Genomic DNA, 18,946 nt, shown 5'->3' with positions numbered 1-18,946 from the left:
CACAAGACTTGCAACAGGGGAGGGGAGTGGGGGATGGAGGTAACCCAGCACAGGCAAGCAGCCATCCGGTCCTGCAGCCATTCTCGGCGCTGGTCACAGACCCGCCTGTCAGACTGGTGGTACAAAGCGTCGAAGGCGAGGGATTGGGGGTGGGGGGGTGATTGCATATCTGTATATATGTAAGAGTTTGTGTATGTGTAGGCCTGGAGAGTCGCTACGCCTGGCATCCTAATCTAGGTGCCTCAGTCCGCAGGATGTCATAGCGATACACAGCAGTTGCCATGGAGACAACCTTGGTCAGGTCCCAGACAGAGTCAACAATCAGCAGGTGTCTGTGGGGAGTGGGGGAAGGAACGCAAGAGCGTCTTGCTGCAGTGCTCATCCGGAGGAGTTGTTGTTCCAACAGCAGGCCTCGGCCAAGGCCACTGCTGATAGAGGGGGGCCGAAAGCAGATAAGATTGGGGTTGTTTGGTCTCTGGACGAGTAGCCGCATTCCAATTTACACAGCTCCTGGTCCATCTTGGTCTTCGAGACGATCCACTTTCCTTTCCAAAGCTGTGAGCTTCTCCATGATGTTATCCATATAGTGGTTCATATTCACAGTCTGAGTGCTGACAGCTCTGCCCACTGCTTCAATCATCACGGGCAGCCTTGTGGGGTTTTGGACAGCTGTCACCGTCTTCTTAATTCCTCGATAACCCAGGGCAATGCCTAATCCAAACAGCAGAAAACCTGTTATCATGGTTCCGAATAGGTAGATATCTTCAATGTCCTCCACGGAAAGAGCCGCCAGACACACGACCCGCCACTTCTCCCACGCGTCCATTGTGTAGCCAGCTGCGAACGTCCCGGCAGGGCAGTTAGGTTCCCCCGAACCCAAGCTTCTCGTCGAGAAGATGGTGTCAATTGCGTTGAGAGACCAGTTGATCAAATCCATAATTTCTTAGTTTGTAGAGCAGTGTAGAGAGAGTCTCTCAAAGTACATACAAGACAGTAGACGAGACGAGAGCAGCAAAGCAGGGGAGATAAGGGACAGGAGGGGAAGAAAATGCGACCGCCTTCGTTGAGAGCCAAAGAGAAAGTTAGGGTTAGGGTTAGGGTTAGGTTAGGTTAAGTGTGACGGCTGACCCTGTAGGTCTTCCAAGCAGCCTGGCTGATCCCTGACAAATAGCAGCACGAGAGTTTTTTTAATACATCAACACAATCAGTACATTGTATCTAAATTATTTTTATGTAAGTACATAAAGACACTTAATATAAAGTGTGACCAGTGCCTAAAAACTCCTTTAAAACCAGACCAGCAAACCACCTTAGGCTGGATTTAATGTGGTATGTTGATGGAGTAATGCAAACAAAGATAATTAACCATTTGCCCTTACAAAAAAGTTATCGTTGTGAAACATTCGTCAGTATCAGATTTTTGTAGTGTTATCCTATTTTATCGATTACAGTGTTGTTATACCATGTGACCAAAATTTTATTGTAGAACCAATTATTGGAGTAGCTCTGGTATTTGGTGAACCATTATGTTGAATATGAAAAGTATTTGTAAAATTAAAAATCATAGTTGTGGGAAGAGTTATTGTTTCTTTTTTAATCCAAAGAAGGTTCTTTGTAACATTTCAATTAAACACATAAAAGGTTCAAATAATCAATCTCACACAGCATCAGGTAACAGATCATTCAAAGTGCCATTTTATTCCATATCGAAGGATAATTCAAAAATATCAAATTTTAGTCTGGTATCAAACCACAGAGATCGGCCACAATGTCATGCCTTCATAAACCATTTTAACATATCAAAGTCAAAATCAGATGTGACTTCTGCTTACCAACAGAACGTCCCTGACACTGGTAATAAATGAACTGTTTGGCCAGTTTTTAAGACACACCGTTCCATCGTCTCTTTGTACAATCCTCTTTAACTACAACTTTTACATCTTAATATAAAAATATGACTTGCTGGGAGAGGAGGGCTCTTTTTAAAACTGTACTGGAGAGCAGAATGGCGTAAAAGAATAAAACTATTGCACATTCATCTAATCTTTGAGGAAAGACACCATGGGGAATATATTCTGAATTAAGAAACATTCATCCCTGCAATACTGCCATGAATGTAGTGCAACAAACCCGTTCACAGTGATACTCCTACACCCCTGCGTCCTCAGAGTACCACAATCTGACGCACGTAGTGGCTTGTATTTGGCACGTGAGGAACACTTTACTAGAACAACCCAAAAGTGGGGTCCAAAAGTCTGAGACCACCAGTGAAAGTGCTTGTTTTTATTTGTAGAACTTAATACAGTGTTTTTACAATATTAAATATACTTGTAGTTAGTGTCGTCACACCCTTTTTAAGGATATAAAAGGGCACACACACTCACATTAAGGGGGCGAATATCAGCAGCAAAGATCAGCACTCTTCTGAAACCTAACATGACCAATAGGACACCCAAAGGTCTCGTGGACTTCACGCTTATGCAGCGGTCATTGTCAGTTCACAAGGCCGAAAGTGCACATGAAGTGTGCCATAAAAAAATCATGAAAGCTTTGGAATACAGACCAAAGATTGGTCTTTTTTTGTGTGAAAAAAGCTTAAAAAATTAAAGTGTAAAAACGTTCAAATTTGCTGTAAAGCAAAGTTTTGGCATAACTATAAATATATATTTGGCAAAACAACTTGGACTCTAAAATTGCTGCAAAAATAAAAACTCTACCCAGACAGCAACATAGTGTCAGTCCAGATCTGGGTTTTGATCCAGATTTTGTCTTTGGGAATTGATTGGATCGTAGGAAGTTGCTAACTAAATGGAGGCAGATCTGAATGTCAGTTTGAGCTGTGGAGGATGTTTTGTCTCACTCTCCGAGACGCACGTCATTTCAGGCGGAGGGGAGGCTAACGAGGGCATATGAATTGAAAAAAATAAAAATAATGATGTGCACGAATAAATCATTTATAATAGCACTGCAATATTCTGTAAAAAAAATGTTGCCAATTTTAATTTCATGGTGACATCAAAGTACCGTTTTCATGGTAATGCAATGTCCAATTTCAAGACGGTTTCACAGGACGAATTTTGAGTGTTTAAACTTTCGAATGATACCTAATTCATGATGATTTCTAAAATATCTGATAGGGGGAAAAGGCAATTAAAAAAAGAGTGCCAAGTCTCCTGCTACCAGGACACTGAATGTTAACAAGCTATGTATTATAGAACTTTTTAAAAAAGTTTTTAAAATCCTAGAACTCAATTCCAGGGTTAAACTGAATAAAACCCATGATTTGATGTGGCCTCAGACTTCAGAACCCCATGTTTATCCACTATAAAGTCAATAAATAAAGAAAAGGTGACTAGAGACAATAGAAATGCATGTCTACACACACACACACACACACACACACACACACACACACACACACACACACAATGCAAAGGCAGTCAGTATGCTTTCCTACGCAGGCATTCAGAGTAGCTTTTCAAACAACATTCAGATATATCTGGACACGTCAGGGTAATCTTTAAATAATAAAGGATTAAATAATAAAAGGATTTCAAATGAAAGAACAACAAAAATAGGTTTCTTTGAGCAGCGCATTGTGTAATATAGAGTAGAGTTCCTTGTATTCTGTGCGGTATGAGTTTAAAAACAACCTCCTCTCAAACTGTTTATCACTTCAGCAGCCTATTAAAATCATTCAACTTTTGTTTCATTCATTCTGGCTGTGCACACTTTCAAAACATATATTTTATAGTACTTCTCTTATATAAACAGACAGTCTGTCTCATTTCCCGCCAAAATTTCTTTCCTCAGGCTAATAAATAGAGAAAACACATTTGAAAGTACTAATTACTGGAGCACATGTACTCGGCAGAAGAGGTATGACGTGAGGTTTGCGCGAGCAAGTTTGAAGAGTACGACAGTGTGTGTGTGTGTGTGCGTGTTGGTCAAGAGCTGTCCACCACTTGGTGCGGCAGGGTGACAAAAGAGCCGTTAATGAAGGAGCCTTGTTTTTCACGTCCCTTTAAGAAATAGGTGAGCAGCTCTCCTTTCCCCTTGACAAATATCGGTCCCCTCCTCACGAAGCGGAAGCCGTAGTCCTTCAGGATGCAGTAGCAGTCCTCCACCACCTGGGGGGAGCAGAGTGTGTTTAGGGTTAAAGTTAGGGTTAGTAACTCACAGTAATGAGTCTTACAACCCGGAAATAAGTTTGCATTTTTATTCTAACTTCCGGTTCTATCATAATGGGTTTTTGATAGATAATGTCATGTTTTATTCTACATCATAAAATACATTAGTAAAACCCCCTTGTGATTGTTAAAGTTTTTACATGTCTTGAAAAAAGGCCATTGCTAACAAATCGACTACAAGACAACAGAGCTTGTTTTGTTTTTCACAAGTACAAGTAGTTAGCAACAGCAACTACAGTACATTTCTGTTCATTTAAAGGGTTCTGTCATCATTTACTCACCCTCATGTTGTTCCAAACTCGTAAGACTTTCATTCGTCTTTGATGCACAAATTAGAATATTTTTAATGAAATCTGAGAGATTTCTGTCCCTCCATTGACAGTCTACGCAACTACCACTTTGCTGCTTCAAAAAGTTCATAAAGAGATTTAATTTAGGCTTTTATTGACATATAAACATTGATCAGCGAACATAAACAGAAGCTAAACCGTACTTGATTGATGGACGAGAACCTCATTGGTTCTTGAAGAAGCTCAATCATGCTGTGTAACATGAGAATGAACCTCATTGGTTCTTGCAGAAGCTCAAACGTGCTGTGTAACATGAGAATGAACCTCATTGGTTCATGAAGAAGCTCAAACGTGCTGCGTAACATGAGAATGAACCTCATTGGTTCTTGCAGAAGCTCAAACGTGCTGCGTAACACGAGAATGAACCTCACTGGTTCTTCAAGAAGCTCAAACGTGCTGCGTAACATGAGAATGAACCTCATTGGTTCTTGCAGAAGCTCAAACGTGCTGCGTAACACGAGAATGAACCTCATTGGTTCTTGCAGAAGCTCAAACGTGCTGCGTAACACGAGAATGAACCTCATTGGTTCTTGCAGAAGCTCAAACGTGCTGTGTAACATGAGAATGAACCTCATTGGTTCATGAAGAAGCTCAAACGTGCTGCGTAACACGAGAATGAACCTCATTGGTTCTTGCAGAAGCTCAAACGTGCTGCGTAACACGAGAATGAACCTCATTGGTTCTTGCAGAAGCTCAAACGTGCTGCGTAACACGAGAATGAACCTCATTGGTTCTTGAAGAAGCTCAAACATGCTGCGTAACACGAGAATGAACCTCATTGGTTCTTGCAGAAGCTCAAACGTGCTGCGTAACACGAGAATGAACCTCATTGGTTCTTGCAGAAGCTCAAACGTGCTGCGTAACACGAGAATGAACCTCATTGGTTCTTGCAGAAGCTCAAACGTGCTGCGTAACACGAGAATGAACCTCATTGGTTCTTGCAGAAGCTCAAACGTGCTGTGTAACATGAGAATGAACCTCATTGGTTCATGAAGAAGCTCAAACGTGCTGCGTAACACGAGAATGAACCTCATTGGTTCTTGCAGAAGCTCAAACGTGCTGCGTAACACGAGAATGAACCTCATTGGTTCTTGCAGAAGCTCAAACGTGCTGCGTAACACGAGAATGAACCTCATTGGTTCTTGCAGAAGCTCAAACGTGCTGCGTAACACGAGAATGAACCTCATTGGTTCTTGCAGAAGCTCAAACGTGCTGTGTAACATGAGAATGAACCTCATTGGTTCATGAAGAAGCTCAAACGTGCTGCGTAACACGAGAATGAACCTCATTGGTTCTTGCAGAAGCTCAAACGTGCTGCGTAACACGAGAATGAACCTCATTGGTTCTTGCAGAAGCTCAAACGTGCTGCGTAACATGAGAATGAACCTCATTGGTTCTTGCAGAAGCTCAAACGTGCTGCGTAACATGAGAATGAACCTCATTGGTTCTTGAAGAAGCTCAAACGTGCTGCGTAACACGAGAATGAACCTCACTGGTTCTTCAAGAAGCTCAAACGTGCTGCGTAACATGAGAATGAACCTCATTGGTTCATGAAGAAGCTCAAACGTGCTGCGTAACATGAGAATGAACCTCATTGGTTCATGAAGAAGCTCAAACGTGCTGCGTAACATGAGAATGAACCTCATTGGTTCATGAAGAAGCTCAAACGTGCTGCGTAACATGAGAATGAACCTCATTGGTTCTTGAAGAAGCTCAAACATGCTGCGTAACATGAGAATGAACCTCATTGGTTCTTGCAGAAGCTCAAACGTGCTGCGTAACATGAGAATGAACCTCATTGGTTCTTGCAGAAGCTCAAACGTGCTGCGTAACACGAGAATGAACCTCATTGGTTCTTGCAGAAGCTCAAACGTGCTGTGTAACATGAGAATGAACCTCATTGGTTCTTGCAGAAGCTCAAACGTGCTGCGTAACATGAGAATGAACCTCATTGGTTCATGAAGAAGCTCAAACGTGCTGCGTAACATGAGAATGAACCTCATTGGTTCTTGCAGAAGCTCAAACGTGCTGCGTAACATGAGAATGAACCTCATTGGTTCATGAAGAAGCTCAAACGTGCTGCGTAACATGAGAATGAACCTCATTGGTTCTTGAAGAAGTTCAAACATGCTGCGTAACATGAGAATGAACCTCATTGGTTCTTGCAGAAGCTCAAACGTGCTGTGTAACACGAGAATGAACCTCATTGGTTCTTGAAGAAGCTCAATCATGCTGCGTAACACGAGAATGAACCTCATTGGTTCTTGCAGAAGCTCAAACGTGCTTTGTAACATGAGAATGAACCTCATTGGTTCATGAAGAAGCTCAAACATGCTGCGTAACACGAGAATGAACCTCATTGGTTCTTGAAGAAGCTCAAACGTGCTGCGTAACACGAGAATGAACCTCATTGGTTCTTGCAGAAGCTCAAACGTGCTGCGTAACACGAGAATGAACCTCATTGGTTCTTGCAGAAGCTCAAACGTGCTGCGTAACATGAGAATGAACCTCATTGGTTCTTGCAGAAGCTCAAACGTGCTGCGTAACATGAGAATGAACCTCATTGGTTCTTGCAGAAGCTCAAACGTGCTGCGTAACACGAGAATGAACCTCATTGGTTCTTGCAGAAGCTCAAACGTGCTGTGTAACATGAGAATGAACCTCATTGGTTCATGAAGAAGCTCAAACGTGCTGCGTAACACGAGAATGAACCTCATTGGTTCTTGCAGAAGCTCAAACGTGCTGTGTAACATGAGAATGAACCTCATTGGTTCATGAAGAAGCTCAAACGTGCTGCGTAACATGAGAATGAACCTCATTGGTTCTTGCAGAAGCTCAAACGTGCTGCGTAACACGAGAATGAACCTCACTGGTTCTTCAAGAAGCTCAAACGTGCTGCGTAACATGAGAATGAACCTCATTGGTTCTTGCAGAAGCTCAAACGTGCTGTGTAACATGAGAATGAACCTCATTGGTTCATGAAGAAGCTCAAACATGCTGCGTAACACGAGAATGAACCTCATTGGTTCTTGAAGAAGCTCAAACGTGCTGTGTAACATGAGAATGAACCTCATTGGTTCTTGCAGAAGCTCAAACGTGCTGTGTAACATGAGAATGAACCTCATTGGTTCATGAAGAAGCTCAAACGTGCTGCGTAACATGAGAATGAACCTCATTGGTTCTTGCAGAAGCTCAAACGTGCTGCGTAACACGAGAATGAACCTCACTGGTTCTTCAAGAAGCTCAAACGTGCTGCGTAACATGAGAATGAACCTCATTGGTTCTTGCAGAAGCTCAAACGTGCTGTGTAACATGAGAATGAACCTCATTGGTTCTTGCAGAAGCTCAAACGTGCTGTGTAACATGAGAATGAACCTCATTGGTTCATGAAGAAGCTCAAACGTGCTGCGTAACATGAGAATGAACCTCATTGGTTCTTGCAGAAGCTCAAACGTGCTGCGTAACACGAGAATGAACCTCACTGGTTCTTCAAGAAGCTCAAACGTGCTGCGTAACATGAGAATGAACCTCATTGGTTCTTGCAGAAGCTCAAACGTGCTGCGTAACATGAGAATGAACCTCATTGGTTCTTGCAGAAGCTCAAACGTGCTGTGTAACATGAGAATGAACCTCATTGGTTCATGAAGAAGCTCAAACGTTCTGCGTAACATGAGAATGAACCTCATTGGTTCTTGAAGAAGCTCAAACGTGCTGCGTAACATGAGAATGAACCTCATTGGTTCTTGCAGAAGCTTAAACGTGCTGTGTAACATGAGAATGAACCTCATTGGTTCATGAAGAAGCTCAAACGTGCTGCGTAACATGAGAATGAACCTCATTGGTTCTTGCTGAAGCTCAAACGTGCTGCGTAACATGAGAATGAACCTCATTGGTTCATGAAGAAGCTCAAACGTGCTGCGTAACATGAGAATGAACCTCATTGGTTCTTGAAGAAGCTCAAACGTGCTGTGTAACATGAGAATGAACCTCACTGGTTCATGAAGAAGCTCAAACGTGCTGCGTAACATGAGAATGAACCTCATTGGTTCTTGCAGAAGCTCAAACGTGCTGCGTAACATGAGAATGAACCTCATTGGTTCTTGCTGAAGCTCAAACGTGTAGCGCAACACGAGAATGAACCTCATTGGTTATTGCAGAAGCTCAAACGTGCTGCGTAACATGAGAATGAACCTCATTGGTTCATGAAGAAGCTCAAACGTGCTGCGTAACATGAGAATGAACCTCATTGGTTCTTGCAGAAGCTCAAACGTGCAGCGCAACACGAGAATGAACCTCATTGGTTCTTGCAGAAGCTCAAACGTGCTGTGTAACACGAGAATGAACCTCATTGGTTCATGAAGAAGCTCAAACGTGCTGCGTAACACAAGAATGAACCTCATTGGTTCTTGCTGAAGCTCAAACGTGCTGCGTAACACGAGAATGACCTCATTGGTTCTTGCTGAAGCTCAAACGTGCTGCGTAACACGAGAATGAACCTCATTGGTTCTTGCTGAAGCTCAAACGTGCTGCGTAACACGAGAATGACCTCATTGGTTCTTGCTGAAGCTCAAACGTGCTGCGTAACATGAGAATGAACCTCATTGGTTCTTGCAGAAGCTCAAACGTGCTGCGTAACATGAGAAATAACCTCATTGGTTCTTGAAGAAGCTCAAACGTGCTGCGTAACACAAGAATGAACCTCATTGGTTCTTGAAGAAGCTCAAACGTGCTGCGTAACACGAGAATGACCTCATTGGTTCTTGCAGAAGCTCAAACGTGCTGCGTAACATGAGAATGAACCTCATTGGTTCTTGAAGAAGCTCAAACGTGCTGCGTAACACGAGAATGACCTCATTGGTTCTTGCAGAAGCTCAAACGTGCTGCGTAACATGAGAATGAACCTCATTGGTTCATGAAGAAGCTCAAACGTGCTGCGTAACACGAGAATGAACCTCATTGGTTCATGAAGCTCAAACGTGCTGCGTAACACGAGAATGAACCTCATTGGTTCATGAAGAAGCTCAAACGTGCTGCGTAACACGAGAATGAACCTCATTGGTTCATGAAGAAGCTCAAACGTGCTGCCTAACACGAGAATGAACCTCATTGGTTCATGAAGAAGCTCAAACATGCTGCGTAACACGAGAATGAACCTCATTGGTTCTTGCAGAAGCTCAAACATGCTGTGTAACACGAGAATGAACCTCATTGGTTCTTGCAGAAGCTCAAACATGCTGCGTAACACAAGAATTAACCTCATTGGTTCTTGCTGAAGCTCAAACGTGCTGCGTAACACAAGAATTAACCTCATTGGTTCATGAAGAAGCTCAAACATGCTGCGTATCACGAGAATGAACCTCATTGGTTCATGAAGCTCAAACGTGCTGCGTAACACGAGAATGAACCTCATTGGTTCATGAAGAAGCTCAAACGTGCTGCGTAACACGAGAATGAACCTCATTGGTTCATGAAGAAGCTCAAACGTGCTGCCTAACACGAGAATGAACCTCATTGGTTCATGAAGAAGCTCAAACATGCTGCGTAACACGAGAATGAACCTCATTGGTTCTTGCAGAAGCTCAAACATGCTGTGTAACACGAGAATGAACCTCATTGGTTCTTGCAGAAGCTCAAACATGCTGCGTAACACAAGAATTAACCTCATTGGTTCTTGCTGAAGCTCAAACGTGCTGCGTAACACAAGAATTAACCTCATTGGTTCATGAAGAAGCTCAAACATGCTGCGTATCACGAGAATGAACCTCATTGGTTCTTGCTGAAGCTCAAACGCGCTGTGTAACACGAGAATGAACCTCATTGGTTCTTGCAGAAGCTCAAACATGCTGCGTAACACGAGAATGAACCTCATTGGTTCTTGCTGAAGCTCAAACGTGCTGCGTAACACGAGAATGAACCTCATTGGTTCTTGCTGAAGCTCAAACATGCTGCGTAACACGAGAATGAACCTCATTGGTTCTTGCTGAAGCTCAAACGCGCTGTGTAACACGAGAATGAACCTCATTGGTTCTTGCAGAAGCTCAAACGTGCTGCGTAACATGAGAATGAACCTCATTGGTTCTTGCAGAAGCTCAAACATGCTGCGTAACACGAGAATGAACCTCATTGGTTCTTGCAGAAGCTCAAACGTGCTGCGCAACACGAGAATGAACCTCATTGGTTCTTGCAGAAGCTCAAACGTGCTGCGTAACATGAGAATGAACCTCATTGGTTCTTGCAGAAGCTCAAACGTGCTGTGTAACATGAGAATGAACCTCATTGGTTCATGAAGAAGCTCAAACGTGCTGCGTAACACGAGAATGAACCTCATTGGTTCTTGCAGAAGCTCAAACGTGCTGCGTAACACGAGAATGAACCTCATTGGTTCTTGCAGAAGCTCAAACGTGCTGCGTAACATGAGAATGAACCTCATTGGTTCTTGCAGAAGCTCAAACGTGCTGCGTAACATGAGAATGAACCTCATTGGTTCTTGAAGAAGCTCAAACGTGCTGCGTAACACGAGAATGAACCTCACTGGTTCTTCAAGAAGCTCAAACGTGCTGCGTAACATGAGAATGAACCTCATTGGTTCATGAAGAAGCTCAAACGTGCTGCGTAACATGAGAATGAACCTCATTGGTTCATGAAGAAGCTCAAACGTGCTGCGTAACATGAGAATGAACCTCATTGGTTCATGAAGAAGCTCAAACGTGCTGCGTAACATGAGAATGAACCTCATTGGTTCTTGAAGAAGCTCAAACATGCTGCGTAACATGAGAATGAACCTCATTGGTTCTTGCAGAAGCTCAAACGTGCTGCGTAACATGAGAATGAACCTCATTGGTTCTTGCAGAAGCTCAAACGTGCTGCGTAACACGAGAATGAACCTCATTGGTTCTTGCAGAAGCTCAAACGTGCTGTGTAACATGAGAATGAACCTCATTGGTTCTTGCAGAAGCTCAAACGTGCTGCGTAACATGAGAATGAACCTCATTGGTTCATGAAGAAGCTCAAACGTGCTGCGTAACATGAGAATGAACCTCATTGGTTCTTGCAGAAGCTCAAACGTGCTGCGTAACATGAGAATGAACCTCATTGGTTCATGAAGAAGCTCAAACGTGCTGCGTAACATGAGAATGAACCTCATTGGTTCTTGAAGAAGCTCAAACATGCTGCGTAACATGAGAATGAACCTCATTGGTTCTTGCAGAAGCTCAAACGTGCTGTGTAACACGAGAATGAACCTCATTGGTTCTTGAAGAAGCTCAATCATGCTGCGTAACACGAGAATGAACCTCATTGGTTCTTGCAGAAGCTCAAACGTGCTTTGTAACATGAGAATGAACCTCATTGGTTCATGAAGAAGCTCAAACATGCTGCGTAACACGAGAATGAACCTCATTGGTTCTTGAAGAAGCTCAAACGTGCTGCGTAACACGAGAATGAACCTCATTGGTTCTTGCAGAAGCTCAAACGTGCTGCGTAACACGAGAATGAACCTCATTGGTTCTTGCAGAAGCTCAAACGTGCTGCGTAACATGAGAATGAACCTCATTGGTTCTTGCAGAAGCTCAAACGTGCTGCGTAACATGAGAATGAACCTCATTGGTTCTTGCAGAAGCTCAAACGTGCTGCGTAACACGAGAATGAACCTCATTGGTTCTTGCAGAAGCTCAAACGTGCTGTGTAACATGAGAATGAACCTCATTGGTTCATGAAGAAGCTCAAACGTGCTGCGTAACACGAGAATGAACCTCATTGGTTCTTGCAGAAGCTCAAACGTGCTGTGTAACATGAGAATGAACCTCATTGGTTCATGAAGAAGCTCAAACGTGCTGCGTAACATGAGAATGAACCTCATTGGTTCTTGCAGAAGCTCAAACGTGCTGCGTAACACGAGAATGAACCTCACTGGTTCTTCAAGAAGCTCAAACGTGCTGCGTAACATGAGAATGAACCTCATTGGTTCTTGCAGAAGCTCAAACGTGCTGTGTAACATGAGAATGAACCTCATTGGTTCATGAAGAAGCTCAAACATGCTGCGTAACACGAGAATGAACCTCATTGGTTCTTGAAGAAGCTCAAACGTGCTGTGTAACATGAGAATGAACCTCATTGGTTCTTGCAGAAGCTCAAACGTGCTGTGTAACATGAGAATGAACCTCATTGGTTCATGAAGAAGCTCAAACGTGCTGCGTAACATGAGAATGAACCTCATTGGTTCTTGCAGAAGCTCAAACGTGCTGCGTAACACGAGAATGAACCTCACTGGTTCTTCAAGAAGCTCAAACGTGCTGCGTAACATGAGAATGAACCTCATTGGTTCTTGCAGAAGCTCAAACGTGCTGTGTAACATGAGAATGAACCTCATTGGTTCTTGCAGAAGCTCAAACGTGCTGTGTAACATGAGAATGAACCTCATTGGTTCATGAAGAAGCTCAAACGTGCTGCGTAACATGAGAATGAACCTCATTGGTTCTTGCAGAAGCTCAAACGTGCTGCGTAACACGAGAATGAACCTCACTGGTTCTTCAAGAAGCTCAAACGTGCTGCGTAACATGAGAATGAACCTCATTGGTTCTTGCAGAAGCTCAAACGTGCTGCGTAACATGAGAATGAACCTCATTGGTTCTTGCAGAAGCTCAAACGTGCTGTGTAACATGAGAATGAACCTCATTGGTTCATGAAGAAGCTCAAACGTTCTGCGTAACATGAGAATGAACCTCATTGGTTCTTGAAGAAGCTCAAACGTGCTGCGTAACATGAGAATGAACCTCATTGGTTCTTGCAGAAGCTTAAACGTGCTGTGTAACATGAGAATGAACCTCATTGGTTCATGAAGAAGCTCAAACGTGCTGCGTAACATGAGAATGAACCTCATTGGTTCTTGCTGAAGCTCAAACGTGCTGCGTAACATGAGAATGAACCTCATTGGTTCATGAAGAAGCTCAAACGTGCTGCGTAACATGAGAATGAACCTCATTGGTTCTTGAAGAAGCTCAAACGTGCTGTGTAACATGAGAATGAACCTCACTGGTTCATGAAGAAGCTCAAACGTGCTGCGTAACATGAGAATGAACCTCATTGGTTCTTGCAGAAAGCTCAAACGTGCTGCGTAACATGAGAATGAACCTCATTGGTTCTTGCTGAAGCTCAAACGTGTAGCGCAACACGAGAATGAACCTCATTGGTTATTGCAGAAGCTCAAACGTGCTGCGTAACATGAGAATGAACCTCATTGGTTCTTGCAGAAGCTCAAACGTGCTGCGTAACACGAGAATGAACCTCATTGGTTCATGAAGAAGCTCAAACGTGCTGCGTAACATGAGAATGAACCTCATTGGTTCTTGCAGAAGCTCAAACGTGCAGCGCAACACGAGAATGAACCTCATTGGTTATTGCAGAAGCTCAAACGTGCTGCGTAACATGAGAATGAACCTCATTGGTTCTTGCAGAAGCTCAAACGTGCTGCGTAACATGAGAATGAACCTCATTGGTTCATGAAGAAGCTCAAACGTGCTGCGTAACATGAGAATGAACCTCATTGGTTCTTGCAGAAGCTCAAACGTGCAGCGCAACACGAGAATGAACCTCATTGGTTCTTGCAGAAGCTCAAACGTGCTGTGTAACACGAGAATGAACCTCATTGGTTCATGAAGAAGCTCAAACGTGCTGCGTAACACAAGAATGAACCTCATTGGTTCTTGCTGAAGCTCAAACGTGCTGCGTAACACGAGAATGACCTCATTGGTTCTTGCTGAAGCTCAAACGTGCTGCGTAACACGAGAATGAACCTCATTGGTTCTTGCTGAAGCTCAAACGTGCTGCGTAACACGAGAATGACCTCATTGGTTCTTGCTGAAGCTCAAACGTGCTGCGTAACATGAGAATGAACCTCATTGGTTCTTGCAGAAGCTCAAACGTGCTGCGTAACATGAGAAATAACCTCATTGGTTCTTGAAGAAGCTCAAACGTGCTGCGTAACACAAGAATGAACCTCATTGGTTCTTGAAGAAGCTCAAACGTGCTGCGTAACACGAGAATGACCTCATTGGTTCTTGCAGAAGCTCAAACGTGCTGCGTAACATGAGAATGAACCTCATTGGTTCTTGAAGAAGCTCAAACGTGCTGCGTAACACGAGAATGACCTCATTGGTTCTTGCAGAAGCTCAAACGTGCTGCGTAACATGAGAATGAACCTCATTGGTTCATGAAGAAGCTCAAACGTGCTGCGTAACACGAGAATGAACCTCATTGGTTCATGAAGCTCAAACGTGCTGCGTAACACGAGAATGAACCTCATTGGTTCATGAAGAAGCTCAAACGTGCTGCGTAACACGAGAATGAACCTCATTGGTTCATGAAGAAGCTCAAACGTGCTGCCTAACACGAGAATGAACCTCATTGGTTCATGAAGAAGCTCAAACATGCTGCGTAACACGAGAATGAACCTCATTGGTTCTTGCAGAAGCTCAAACATGCTGTGTAACACGAGAATGAACCTCATTGGTTCTTGCAGAAGCTCAAACATGCTGCGTAACACAAGAATTAACCTCATTGGTTCTTGCTGAAGCTCAAACGTGCTGCGTAACACAAGAATTAACCTCATTGGTTCATGAAGAAGCTCAAACATGCTGCGTATCACGAGAATGAACCTCATTGGTTCATGAAGCTCAAACGTGCTGCGTAACACGAGAATGAACCTCATTGGTTCATGAAGAAGCTCAAACGTGCTGCGTAACACGAGAATGAACCTCATTGGTTCATGAAGAAGCTCAAACGTGCTGCCTAACACGAGAATGAACCTCATTGGTTCATGAAGAAGCTCAAACATGCTGCGTAACACGAGAATGAACCTCATTGGTTCTTGCAGAAGCTCAAACATGCTGTGTAACACGAGAATGAACCTCATTGGTTCTTGCAGAAGCTCAAACATGCTGCGTAACACAAGAATTAACCTCATTGGTTCTTGCTGAAGCTCAAACGTGCTGCGTAACACAAGAATTAACCTCATTGGTTCATGAAGAAGCTCAAACATGCTGCGTATCACGAGAATGAACCTCATTGGTTCTTGCTGAAGCTCAAACGCGCTGTGTAACACGAGAATGAACCTCATTGGTTCTTGCAGAAGCTCAAACATGCTGCGTAACACGAGAATGAACCTCATTGGTTCTTGCTGAAGCTCAAACGTGCTGCGTAACACGAGAATGAACCTCATTGGTTCTTGCTGAAGCTCAAACATGCTGCGTAACACGAGAATGAACCTCATTGGTTCTTGCTGAAGCTCAAACGCGCTGTGTAACACGAGAATGAACCTCATTGGTTCTTGCAGAAGCTCAAACGTGCTGCGTAACATGAGAATGAACCTCATTGGTTCTTGCAGAAGCTCAAACATGCTGCGTAACACGAGAATGAACCTCATTGGTTCTTGCAGAAGCTCAAACGTGCTGCGCAACACGAGAATGAACCTCATTGGTTCTTGCAGAAGCTCAAACGTGCTGCGTAACATGAGAATGAACCTCATTGGTTCTTGCAGAAGCTCAATCATGCTGCGTAACATGAGAATGAACCTCATTGGTTCTTGCTGAAGCTCAAACGTGCTGCGTAACACGAGAATGAACCTCATTGGTTCTTGCTGAAGCTCAAACATGCTGCGTAACACGAGAATGAACCTCATTGGTTCTTGCAGAAGCTCAAACATGCTGCGTAACACGAGAATGAACCTCATTGGTTCTTGCTGAAGCTCAAACATGCTGCGTAACACGAGAATGAACCTCATTGGTTCTTGCAGAAGCTCAAACATGCTGCGTAACACAAGAATTAACCTCATTGGTTCATGAAGAAGCTCAAACATGCTGCGTATCACGAGAATGAACCTCACTGGTTCTTGCCGAAGCTCAAACGTGCTGCGTAACACGAGAATGAACCTCATTGGTTCTTGCAGAAGCTCAAACATGCTGCGTAACACGAGAATGAACCTCATTGGTTCTTGCTGAAGCTCAAACGCGCTGTGTAACACGAGAATGAACCTCATTGGTTCTTGCAGAAGCTCAAACGTGCTGCGTAACACGAGAATGAACCTCATTGGTTCTTGCAGAAGCTCAAACGTGCTGCGTAACATGAGAATGAACCTCATTGGTTCTTGCAGAAGCTCAAACGTGCTGCGTAACATGAGAATGAACCTCATTGGTTCTTGCTGAAGCTCAAACGTGCTGCGTAACACGAGAATGAACCTCATTGGTTCTTGCTGAAGCTCAAACATGCTGCGTAACACGAGAATGAACCTCATTGGTTCTTGCAGAAGCTCAAACATGCTGCGTAACACGAGAATGAACCTTATTGGTTCTTGCAGAAGCTCAAACATGCTGCGTAACACGAGAATGAACCTCATTGGTTCTTGCTGAAGCTCAAACATGCTGCGTAACACGAGAATGAACCTTATTGGTTCTTGCAGAAGCTCAAACATGCTGCGTAACACGAGAATGAACCTCATTGGTTCTTGCTGAAGCTCAAACATGCTGCGTAACATGAGAATGAACCTCATTGGTTCTTGCTGAAGCTCAAACATGCTGCGTAACACGAGAATGAACCTCATTGGTTCTTGCAGAAGCTCAAACATGCTGCGTAACACGAGAATGAACCTCATTGGTTCTTGCAGAAGCTCAAACATGCTGCGTAACACGAGAATGAACCTTATTGGTTCTTGCAGAAGCTCAAACATGCTGCGTAACACGAGAATGAACCTCATTGGTTCTGGCTGAAGCTCAAACGTGCTGCGTAACACGAGAATGAACCTCATTGGTTCTTGCTGAAGCTCAAACATGCTGCGTAACATGAGAATGAACCTCATTGGTTCTTGCAGAAGCTCAAACATGCTGCGTAACACAAGAATGAACCTCATTGGTTCTTGCAGAAGCTCAAACGTGCTGCGTAACACGAGAATGAACCTCATTGGTTCTCGCACACCATTTATTGCCATCAGTGTTTGAGCTTCCATTTACCACAACTGATGTGTGAGTTGATGAATGTTTATGTGAATAAAAGCCTAAATTCAATCTGTTCATCATATAAAGTGATCGAGTCTCTTTAGAAAATTTGGACTAAACTGCTCGATTCATATGGATTAGTTTTACGATCTCTATATGAACTTTTTGAAGCATAACAGTGATAGTTAAAGGAGCATTTCACCCATGGGAACATTGATCTTTATTGAAAGTGGGTCATATATGTAGTCGAATTGTAAAATAAATTTTGAATTTGGTGCCTTCTTGACCGAGGAAAGAAAGAAAGTAACTTCAGGACGCATTTGTATGAAAGACAACAACTCCCACAATGCACCACATTGCACAGCTGCGCAAGCCACTCCTACTAATCCAGAACAGCATATGAATCACTCATCCATCTATAAGGCTAGCTACCACCGGAGCTTGAAATTCATTTCACACAAAATGTCTAACGTTAGTTATTTGGCGAACTCATTAGTGAATTACTCCTCATATGTATTTCTTTCGAAGTGGTGAATTATTGCATGGTAACGTTACCGGGATGTTCAGTCAGATGCGGTGCGAAACTAGGATGGTTCACAACACAAACGTCCGTGTCCTCGTCTGATTCAGAGATTTCGTCCAGGAGAAATTGGCATCTTTTAAATTCTTTGCAGCAGACGGACTCTAGCTCTGTGTTCGTAGTTGCATAGTGAGATCACCGGCGCCATCAGTCCGCCCCCAGCTCGAGCCAGTCTGGGCTTCTCGTCCGCGGCAGGCAGGTCTTCTGCCTCGGCTGCTCTTCGCTATGCGGCTCGTAAAGGTAGCCACAAACACCTGATTGAAGCATCAGACTTCCGAAATCCTCTTCTTCTACATCATATTGAGTAACGTTACCCTCCGCTATTGTCATATCTTCACAGCTGGCTCCACAGTGCCTGTTAGCTTAGCTTCCAAACAAGATGGAGGATATTGCTTTTAGTTTCAGAAAGTGAAGTCCCACCCACTGATCTGTAATAGGCCTGTAGCGTGAGCGGGTCCCGCCCCCTGGAATAATGAGGAGCTAGTGTTTGTAGTCTCTACACTTTTCAATGAAATGTGACTTAAAACACTTAAATCCTTATTTCTCCCATCTCAGGAAAAAATTAATGAAAAATCCACGTTTATTATAATATATGACTGGGTTTCTAACAATACAAAGCTTAATGCAAATGGGTGAAGTGTCCCTTTAAGTAGACTGTCAATGCAGGGACTGAAATCTCTCAGATTTCATTACAAATATCTTCATTATCTTTTAAAGATGAACGAAATTCTTAAGGGTTTGGAACGACTTGAGGGTGAGTAAATTATTAATTTTTAGGTGAACTAATACTTTAAACAGCATTTTTTAATGTTTAAATGCAGTCTGTTGCATTGCTACTTTGAG

The 18,946-nt window shown here is 43.3% G+C and overlaps 1 protein-coding gene across 1 annotated transcript in view; it reads right to left on the bottom strand.

The window, feature by feature from the left end:
- Positions 1-2,094: 2,094 nt before the first annotated feature.
- Positions 2,095-18,946, bottom strand: part of adcy3a (adenylate cyclase 3a) — a 64,845-nt gene continuing 47,993 nt past the window's right edge. Inside the window, exon 20 of the mRNA XM_079894223.1 lies at positions 2,095-4,130. Within this exon, the coding sequence (XP_079750349.1) occupies positions 3,948-4,130 (183 nt within the window). The 3' untranslated portion in view covers positions 2,095-3,947. The remainder of the gene's footprint in view (positions 4,131-18,946) is intronic.

Source organism: Squalius cephalus, assembly GCF_949319135.1.
Source record: "Squalius cephalus genome assembly, chromosome: 15".
Taxonomy (NCBI): Eukaryota; Metazoa; Chordata; class Actinopteri; order Cypriniformes; family Leuciscidae; genus Squalius; species Squalius cephalus.
This window is presented reverse-complemented; position numbering and strand designations above follow the sequence as displayed.